The 11,454-nt window shown below is 34.4% G+C and overlaps 1 protein-coding gene across 1 annotated transcript; it reads right to left on the reverse strand.

The window, feature by feature from the left end:
* Positions 1 to 9,798: 9,798 nt before the first annotated feature.
* K441DRAFT_572528 (uncharacterized protein) lies at positions 9,799 to 10,113 on the reverse strand (the record flags this gene model as incomplete). The annotated part of the gene is made up of 1 exon (XM_067644022.1): positions 9,799 to 10,113. A coding segment is annotated over one exon (315 nt), but the record flags the coding sequence as incomplete, so codon positions are not given.
* Between the last annotated feature and the right edge of the window lie 1,341 nt (positions 10,114 to 11,454).

The following is an 11,454-nucleotide window of genomic DNA, read 5'->3' on the forward strand; positions in this document are numbered from 1 at the left end:
AGATATAAATAAGGACTATTAATAAGATTAAGAAGTAGGAAGACTTTAAGGATCTACTCATAAGGCGAAAACTAAAAGAGACTATAGCAGAATTTAGAGTAAGAATTATTGTATAGTAATAATAGAAATTGGATTAGAGAATTAATATACTAGGATATATAAGGGATAAAGCGCTAGTATAAAGAATTACTAATAGGCCTAGAGTAGGTATACTAAGAGCTAAGTGGCTTACTAAATTGGAAAATAAAGAGGATCTAGGGATTTTAACTAGGTTTAAGGAATAATACATTAAGGGCTGTTATAATGCAGTAATAAGAAGATACTTCCTTACGGACGAGCCGTATATACTTTAGTAGCTATACTAAAAGTGGTATAGGCAAAGGTATAATGATAAGTAGGAAGATTTCTATATATAGTTGGATAAGAAAGTTATCTAGGACCACCTAATTATAGAAAAGGCAATAAATTATATTAAAGGAGCCTTAATTATAATATTAAAATATTTAGAGGAACGATTAGAGGACTAGAGGAGCGAAAGATGCATCTTAGTACCTGCGAACAAAGTTGCGACGTTTAGATTAACACGATAGAGGTTTAAACTTAAGGATAAAGACGAGCTAAGAGTTAACCTAAAGCACTAAGCATATTATATATTGGTATAGATTATATATATAGATAATATATATACCATATATAGAGCACCTAAAGATAAGTACTGGAAATACCTTATAAGGATATATTGGATAATAAAAGAATAAAAGTACTAAAATACTAAGTATATATATAGCTAGCATCTAGTAGAAGTTTAGGAGTTAGGAGACTTAATATTTTAACTAGGAAGATTCCTTAAGGAAGAATACCTAGACGGATAACAGTAGTGGGAATGCTTAGAGAATACGTATTTATAGTATATTAAGGATAAAAAGCGAACTAAGTATAAATAGGATTAAGCAGCTAATAGTTAGGAAAAGTAGAAGCCTATAAAACTAGAGGGAACTAGTAATAGAGCCTTAGACCCTTAAAGGAATTTAAGGATAACACCTAAATCTATAGGTTAAGTAGTAAGATTAATAGTTTAAAGTACTAATAGATAGTAGAGTAATAAGGAACCATATCTTACTAATAGTAGTTAAAAGAATGGGATTACTATATAGGAAGAAGGAGTACCCTTACCTATTAGTAATAATTTTAGAAGATCCAATAGCCTATAAAGGAGGCATTATTAATCTTAAAACAGGACCTATTTAGTTAACCATTAAAGGAAGATAAATTAAGATATCTTTTAATATATTACTATTAGGGAATAATAAGGCAGTACTAGGGATGCCTTAGTTACAGGAATACAATCTAAAGATTAATTGGGTTATAGGTTAGGTCGATATTAGAAATACTTAACGCTATAAAATGCAATAATAAACTAAGTTAGTATAGTACTAAGTTAGAGTGATATACGAAGAGACTAAGCGAGGCTTAAGTTATATACTAAAGAGATTATCACAGCACTGACCTGACGCATACTGTTTCATACTATCTCGTACTATTTCCTACTATTAGCTGGCCCACCACTAGCGACTTGGCGGCCGGCCCTACTATTTATATACAATACCCCCTTTCTACCTTCTTCCCCTCTTTATACTATAACGTAGTTATTTAGTCTACTTTATTATAGCACTATAACAGTTTGTAGTATCTTTAATTTACGCCCTATCGCAATTACTAATTCCCTATACCCTAGCCAATTAACCTCCGCCCCAAAGCAATTACGACCTACGCGTACCCCTGCTAAAACTAATACGCCCCTAGCACAGTCCTAGAACGATCCTTAGTTTTTACCTAGCGCCTAGATAGGTGATATTAATGACACCGAAATAGCCAAAACCTAAAACCCCTACGACGTTTTCGCAGACCTCTTTATAGAGATATACCCCAATATTACGTAGACAATCCGCCGCTTCCCACTATACCCTAAGACCTTTAAGCCTAGTAAAGCTTACCTTACCCTTATTAACTATACCAATAAGTTCCTTAGCAATATTAAAGTAGGGCTATAGTATATATATAACATAAATACCGCCAATAAGAAAGCTAACAAAAACCTTAGTACCTTTATTGCTTCCTAAATAGGAACTATTAACTCCTAGGTAAAGACTATCACCATTCTAAAACAATTAACCCCTATAATAATAGTAGTAACCTAGTAGAAAAAACAGAGATCTAAAGACCCGCTAATATTTAGCGGAAAAGGTACCCTACTAGAATAATAAGCTAATTTTAAGACCTAGTATATTAAGATTAAGGGAGTCTTTAACCGGGACTAGGACTACTTTAACACAGTTTAGTCCCAGATCCTTTATATCTCGGATATACTAGAGAATAAGGCCTATAAGTTTATTAAGTAGGGCCTAGAGCTTATATATAAGAACCTAAATAACACATCTATATAGAAATGGCCTACTAAGGAAGATATGCTTAAAGACCTTATTACCTACTATAAGGTCCTTAACATAACCTAAGTTATAAAGAACAAGCTTAACTATTTCCCCTAGGGCAAGCGTAATTACTAGTCCTAGAAGGGAAAGCTTAATAAGCTAATAGTTTACACTAAGAAGACAGATAAATAGAAGGTGGACCTACTCTAAAAGTTTATCTCTCTAAAGATAGAAGAGCTAGTACTTAGACTTACCTATAAAATTAATGACAGCGACTATATAGGTTAGAGTAAGTAGATAGATATATTTACTAAGAACCTTACAAACTATACACACTAAGCCAACCTTAAGAAGAACGCTAACTACTACCTACCTACCCAAGCCCCTGCCCCTATATTGACCCTAACCCTAGCAGTAACTAGAGAACCTATAGACCTTAATAAAATCTTAGATACGGAGCGTAAGCGCCGCGTTAATAATAGACTATACCTTACCTATGGCCTGCCTAGCCACTAGAAGGATGCTTATAACCCTACTAAGATAGTAAACCTAGTCCTAATACTACCCTATTAAATGATATGAACTAATAACCGCGGACGCAGTAACTGTAGAGTTTATTATAGACGCTTAACCGCGGAGCCTATTATAGCCGCGGTAGACGACCCCTCCCCTTTAACCCTATAGCTTAGTTACTTTAAACCATGCCCTATATAGAAGCCTAACCCGTTAACAATACCTAGTATTAGTAACTTCGCGCTAGCGAATACAAACACGGCCACGTTATTAGCGAGGTATTATCTTCTTATACCCTAACCAAAATTAAAACTAATACCGCCAGCTAAACAGACACTAGACCGCCCTGCTAAGACAGCCCTATACCCTAGTTATTAAAAGGCAGACCCTTAGACTAAGTCGTATTTAAGGGTCTAAACTATATAAAGAGGAAGACAAGAAGATTAGGTCCCTATTACTAGATTAATTAGTCCTTTCTATTAGTAAACTACTACTTAATCTTAAATTAGTAAATAGTAATAAAAAATTAATCCTTATTTAAACCTAACTCTCCTTATTATATAACCTATACCCCTAAGTTTATATTAATATAGTAAGCCTAGTAGACTCTAGTAGTACTATAATAGCATTTACCGACGTAGAGTCTATTGTAAGAAAGTATAATATTATAACTAAGAAGCTGCTAGCACTTAGGCCACTGCGCCTTATAAATAGCATCCCAACTTCGCTTATTACAGACTATTTTTTTTTATTTTTATATCCGTTGTATTATTATTACAGACTACTTTACTACCTAAATGTTAATCGGCCTCCATACTAAAGCTATGCTCTTTTTTATTACTAAACTCTCGCCCGCTACCCCAATTATCCTAAATATACCCTAGCTTTAGAAGCACGAGCCCTATCCTAGCTTTAGGAAACTTAAGATCCGCTTTAACTTAGACTACTACTTTAGGCACTACCTCCCGTAGAGGATAACCAACGTTAGCAGAGACGCCCTATATAGATACTCAGCACTACTAAGCCTAGTGCTTAGGACTATATACAAAGCCCTAATAATAAAAGACGTTCCTAATAAAGGGGAGCCCGTATAGCTGCAAAGAAACAAAATAGTAAAAGACTAGACTACCCTAGCACTTAAGACTAAAATAACGGGCTAGCCAGCCCTACTAAGACTAAGGAAGAAGGTCTACTTTATACCACTACTATTAAAAATCCAACCCCAACCTAGGCACTATTTAAACCCCAGCCGTTTAGCCTAACACCTAAAACTAAGCCATATACCATATACGCACACTACAGCTCGCGTTACAGCAAGGACTAGCTATAGAATTACTAAGACCCGGATAATAGAAACCGCGCCACCGTAACGTCCAACCTTATACCTATCTCCCGCGTGTACTATATAGGGCCACCGCCTCGTTTCCGCTCCCCCGGGCTAACTAAGCTATATTAGCCTAGCTATAGCACCAGAGAACTAAATACGCCCCAACCTAGACAATATTAAATACACTTATGCTATTAATTTTACCTAGTTCTATAAACAAAAAGATATAAAGGTAATAAGGATCTATATAGCGGAGCTAGTAGAACTAGTTAAACAAGATAAGCACTAACAGCTACTTAAAGAGCTGCCTATAGGCCTAATAGAAGTACCAAACCTATTATAAAGGTCTTTCCGCCGGCTAGTAGAAGGCAACTATATAATAAAGGAAGCCCGTAAAGTGCTCCCCCCCTATTTCTATAACTTCCTTAAGATAAATCTAAAAACTAAACCTAAGCTTTTACGTCGGAAAATAGTTAACACCAATATTAAAAAATTCCTAAAAGGCAAACCAGGATTAACCCGCGAAGATATTCTACAACGCCTACTAAAGGAGTTTAGTAAATATATTAAGCACTTCCTCCCTAAGAATATAGATAAGCTACCCCCTCACTAACTATAGGACTATAAAATTAAGATTACTCCTAAAAACTAGGCCCTATACTATAAAAATAGACCACTCTTATCTACTAAACTTAAGTGTGTAAAAAAGTAGATTAATAAGATACTAGATAAGGGTTTTATCCGCGAATTAACCTTACTAGCTACTATACTACTCCTCCTTGCTGCTAAGCCCGGCGGCGGTATATAAATCTACTATAACTACTAAGGCCTAAACATAGTCACTATTAAGAATTAATACCCACTACCACTAATCTATAAGACACTTAACGCACTTTATAGTGCTAAGTACTTTACTAAACTTAATATAATTACTATATTTAACCGGATCCGGATTGCAAAGGGCTATAAGTAACTTATAGTATTTATTACCTAGTTCGGACTCTATAAGATACTAGTTATACTATTTAGCCTCTATAATATACCCGCTACGTTCTAAAACTATATTAACTATATTCTATATAACGCCCTTAATAACTACTATACTGCCTACCTTAATAATATCCTTATCTTTTCTAAAAACACGCGTTAAGCACACTAAGTATATAAATAAAGTTATTTAAAGACTTGGCAATACTAGACTTTAGATTAATATTAATAAGTCTAAGTTCTACTCTACTAAAATAAAATACCTTAGCTTAATTATTTTAACTAATAGCATAACTATAGACCCTAAGAAGGTACAGGCCTTATAGAAATAGAAGGACCCAATATTAATTAAAAAACTATAACAATTTCTTAGCTTCGCGAACTTCTACCAACGATTTATCTAAGGCTACTCTACTATTACTATACCTATAATAAAACTCCTAAAGAAGGATATTGGATAGCTATAAGGACCAGAACAAGCTAAATCGTTTAAGGCCCTTAAGGGAGCCTTTACTTTAGCACTAGTACTAGCATACTATAACTACACAAAAAAAACAGTGGTAAAGATAAATATATTAAATTAGGCTTCCGGCGGAGTCCTTTCCCAGTATAATAATAATAGAAAATTAAGACTGGTCGCATTCTTCTCTATAAAGCACTCTACGCTAAAGTATAACTATAAAATCTACGATAAAGAACTCTTAGCTATTATTAAAGCTTTAGAGAAATAGCGTCCTAAGCTATAAGGGACTAAGGAGCCGTTTAAAATTATTACCAACTATAAAAACCTATAGACGTTTATAACTACTAAGTAGCTAAACTAGCGCTAAGTCTAGTAGGCAGAGTTTCTTTTATAATTTAACTTTATAATTATATACAGACCTAGCAGTAAAGCTATACTCCCTAACGCCCTAAGCTAGCTACTAGGAATAAGGCCTAAGGACGCTAATAATAAACGCCTCCGCCACTAAGCCTAAGTCGTTATACCGCCCTAAAAAGTTAACCCTATAATCTTAGAAGAATTACTATATAAGTCCTATAACTCTAATAACGCGGAGTTTATAGCCGCTTTAGACCCTAAAATAGCTAAAAAGTTACTAAACAAGTTAATTTAGCTAGGATACTAGAAGAACAAACTCGCAAGAGATATAGTAGTAGCCCTATATAATTGGAAAGCTCACTATTAGCTAAAGAAGATTAGGAAATTACTTTATTATAATAAGTTAGAATATAGTATTGTTAACGGACAGATCTACTTTTGCTAATATCTCTTTGTCCCTAACGCCCTAGACCTCCGCCTAGAAGTTACCTATTACTCTTATAGCAGCGGCCCTATTAGTTACCCTAGCCAGGTTAAGACTTTTAACCTCTTAAACTAAATATACTGGTAGCTAGGAATCTCCCAGTTTATAGCTACCTTTATTAAAGACTATACCCTATACTTTCGCACTAAAACCCCCTATTCTGCCCCGCCCGGTTTCCTAAAGCTATTAAAATTACCCGCTCGCCTGTGGACTAATATCTTAATTAATTATATTATAACGCTGCCGGTATGCTAACGCCACGGTAAAGTATATAAATATATCCTTATTATTATAGACCGCCTAACTAAAATATAACACCTTGTTTTAGTAACAGGACTCTTAATAGAGGAGCTAGTTAATAACTTTATTAATAATGTATATAAGCTCCATGGTATACTAAGCATAATTATCTCTAATTACGGTATATAATTTATTAGCAACTTCTAGCAATAACTAAGTAAACACCTTAAGATAACCTTATAACTAAGCTTAGCCTAATACCTAGAAATAAACGGCCAAACTAAAATTATTAACGCTGCTATAAATAAATACCTTTATGCTTTTGTTAGCTTTATATAGGACAACTAGGTTAACTACCTACCGCTTACTAAGTTTACTATAAATAACTAAGTTAATAAGAGCATAGGCATCTCCCCGTTTTTTATAAACTATAGCTTTAACCCTCGCCTTAGAATTAAGCCTGCTGGCCCCTACCCACTAACACTATTAGCATAAGTAAAGAAGGAGTTCTTCTATACAGACTCTATAGGTAACCGCTTTAAGCGGATATTAATATAGCTTAAGGCCTTAGCCTAGATTTTATAGTAACGCTATAAAGATAATGCTAATACCTATAGGGATAAGAGCGCGTTATTCTACGAAGGCGATATAGTTATGGTTAGCTTAGAAAATATAAAGATAAATAGACCTAAGAAGAAATAGGGCGACAAATAGGACGGCCTATACCCCGTACTCGTAGTATACTAAGGGGTAGTTATAGTAGACCTTCTAGACTATATCTAAGTAAATAAATCCTTTTATATATCTAAGGTCCGCCTCTAAGCTATTAAAGAGATCCCTAGCTAAGCAAATATTAATACCGCAAAGCGCCGTAATATATAAGGACGAGTGGTAGAGAGAGATAATAACGGCAATATAAAAGATAAATAGGAGTTTAAGAAAATCCTTAATATACATAACGAAGACCCCTAGGGCCTAACTTATAAGATTAAATGGAAATATTATAAGGATACAACCTAGCAGCTAGAGGAAGACCTAAAGGGTTACGAATAAGCTGTATAGCGCTTCTATAAGCAACACCCTAAGAAGCTAAGACCCCTAGACTAGGTATAAGATAAGGAAAAGTTATGCCGAAGTCGCGGCCGACCACTATATTAAAATTTATAGTGGTTAAGATGTTATAGAACTTCAACCGGCGGTTAAAGTTATTTAATTAGCTAAATTCTTGCTAAGAAACGCCACACGGATCGATTTAGGTGGTAGTGTAGAGTTCTACCAACCTTACTCACTAAACTAACTAATTAGGATTTTCTATGCCCGGTATAGAAAATCGCCATTAGCTTGGTTAAGGGTAGTAAGCGGAACTAATATCTTTACGGTAAAAAATAGGCAACCCCGTATACTGCCTATTTTTAAGTTATCTATTTAGTTTAGGGACCAAACTATCTAGGAGAGAGAAGTACTGTTACGGTACTGACCTAACGCATACTGTTTTATACTGTCTTGTACTATTTCCTACTATTAGCTAGCCTACCACTAGCGACTTAGCGGCCGGCCCTACTATTTATATATAATACCCCCTTTCTACCTTCTTCCCCTCTTTATACTATAACGTAGGTATTTAGTCTACTTCATTACAGCACTATAACAGAGATACTATAAGTATAGCAAAAATCTATAGTTACTAGAAAGTAAAAAGCTATTAGAATATACAGTATAGGACTATAAAATAGAGTTAAAACTAGGAATAAGTTTAAGGTTTTTTCTAACCTATAAGCTTACCGAGGAAAAAGGTAGAGTATTAAAAGAGTTTATCTAGGAAAATCTACAAAAGGGATATATTAGACCATTGTAGTTATTAGCGGGTTATCTAGTACTATTTATATTAAAGAAGAATGGTAAACTAAGGCTGTATATTAACTATAAATAGTTAAACAGTATCACTAGAAAGAATAGGTATCCTTTACCCTTAATTAGCAAAATCTAAGACAGGATAGGCAACGTATAAATCTTTACAAAGATAGATCTAAGATAGGCGTACTATTAGATTAGGATTAAGGAAGGCAACGAATAAAAGGCAGCCTTTAGGTTAAAGAAAGGACTATATAAACTATTAGTTATACAATTCGGGCTTATAAATGTACTAGTAACGTTCTAGAAGCATATTAACAATATATTAAAAGAATACTTAGATGAATTTATTATAGTATACCTTAACAATATTATTATCTACTTAATAAGTAAGGAAGAATATAGAGAACACGTTAAATAGGTTTTAAAGAGACTACAGGAAGAATAGATGCTAGTAGTAATTAAGAAATGCGAGTTCTTTATTAGGAAGACCAATTTTGTTAAATTTATTATTAAACTAGGCTAACTTAGTATAGATCTAAGGAAGATTAAGGCTATAGTGAATTTGTAAAAACTAGAGAACATTACGTAGCTAAGATTATTTTTAGGGTTTTGCAATTACTATAGAAGGTTTATAGCGTAATAGTTAAAGGATATTAAACTATTTACGCGATTAATAAAGAAAGAAGAACTATAGGCATGGGGAGAGGAATAGAAAGGACTCTTTAAAAAAGTTAAAGAGTTATTTACCTAGGAGCTAGTTCTTAAGATCTATTAACTAAAACTAGAGACGGTTATAGAAACAAATATATTAGACTATGTTTTTTTATTTTTTATTTTTATATCCATTGTATTATACTACGTATAATACTACGCATGCAGCCTTGGGCTATGGCGCTATAGTTCTATATATATAAATCCTTTCTAGGCAGCTTAATATATACTAGTAGCTATATTCTAGTAGTTTATAGTTTCCTAGTAAAGCACTAAGATACTACAACTACTAGGGAATGAGAAAATGGTAAGAAAACTATAAGAAATCCTAACCCCTGTCCCTATCCTTTTGCAATTTATTTCTGTTCTTTTACTCTCTAATATCTTTTTAAGAGTCTAGTAGGAGTTGCCTCCTTCTAGAATCCTATCTGTTTTATTCTTCCATAGAATCTCCTTTACGTACTAGTTTAGCAGCTTTAAGAGTCTTATAGTCTTTACTATTAGTAAAGTGTTTTTCTTTACAATTAATGCAAAGAGGGGTAGTATGCTGGCAAGGCTTGCCTATTATTATACAGGTAGAACAGGAATAGTCTTTAGATAAATATGCAGCCGCATAGTATCTGCAGGCCCTAGTAGAGCACCTATCTCCTATATGGCCAAATTTTTGGCAGCTCGTGCACTGCGTAGTAGGAGAGATTTCGAGGTATTTTACTACCTTAGTAGCTATACCTGCAATTGATATCTCTTTTTACTTAAGGATTTCTTGTCTTTTTTCTTCGTTCTCTATAGTAAAAACTATAGAGCCAAATCTAGTCTATAGATTGTGTCTTTTTTCACTAGATAAGATCCATTTAAGTAGTCCTTATATCTTTATAGGATTAAAGGTCTCAATTTCTTCTTTTAGAAGCTTAGAGCCTCCTTCTCCTAGGAAAGGTAGGGTAGGAACCCCATAGGCTATAACTTAAACCCATGGTTCTAGTTTTTGTTCTCTTTAGAAGGTAAAGCAGTTATACCAGATCTCCTTATATTTAACTAGGAAATCTGCATTATACTCCTCTATAGTAGTAAGGAGAATATTTTGTTTTCCTCTAGTTCTAGCTATAGACGCTAGTACTGGTTTTTCTACTTGCAGTTTTAATGCAAATAGTTAATTGACTTTGTTTCGTATAGAGAAGATATCTAAAGGTTGGTCCTTTTCGTCTATAATTAGAACTAGCTTCCTTTTTTATAACTGCTTTTTCTTACTTCTAGTAGAAGTAGGAGGACTCCTACTAGAAGGAGGTGGTAGTAAGGAGGGTAGAGAGGACGAGGAAGGGAGGTTCTTCCTTAGTCTTTCTGCGTAAGTTTCCTTAGTAGGGGCTACCTCCTTACGGAGAGCCCTTACTTCTTCTACTAGCCCTTTTAGGACATATTTTTCCTTTTCTTTTCCTTTTATAAAGGGATTTTCTCCTGCTAAGATACTCCTTGTATAGTCCTCTAGCTATTTAACTTATTCTTTTTTTTCTTCTTCTTCTAGCCCTNTATATGCCTGGGTTAGGCTTTCTAGAGCTTTTTGTGGGTATTGTTCTGGAGAAAGGGGAGGAAAAGGTATAGGTGTACTAGGTGTGCCATCCGTAGTAGTTATTAGTTTCTTTTTTGCAGGTTTTTGGTTTTCTTTTTCGGGAGAAGTTTAAGGATGTTCTCTTTTCTCTCCCTTCTTAGACAAGCTGGGAGGAGAAAGAAAAGAAGATGAAAATAGAAATCTATTATTATTTCTTTCTATAGGGGTTTCGCCTATAGACTCGTTGCCGTCACTTGTCTCTATAGGAGGTTTCTTTTTAGGCCTGGTAGGCCTTGGCATCTTATAAGGGGAGTTTTCTAGTTTTTACTATCCTTATACCCTTTTTCCTTACTAATCCTACTAGAGGATTTCTGGGGAGATTAGGTTTAAAGGTAGTAGTAATACTAGACCCCTGGTATTGGTGGTGGTGGTAGTAGTAGTAGTTTTAGTGTTCCTGTCCGTGCCTCGCTTACAAGCTAGGACTACCCCTAAGAATAATTTTCTGTTAGGGGAAAGGGGGTAAAACGACAAATAAATCCACCTCTAGCT

Source organism: Cenococcum geophilum, assembly GCF_001692895.1.
Source record: "Cenococcum geophilum 1.58 unplaced genomic scaffold K441scaffold_35, whole genome shotgun sequence".
NCBI lineage: Eukaryota > Fungi > Ascomycota > Dothideomycetes > Gloniales > Gloniaceae > Cenococcum > Cenococcum geophilum.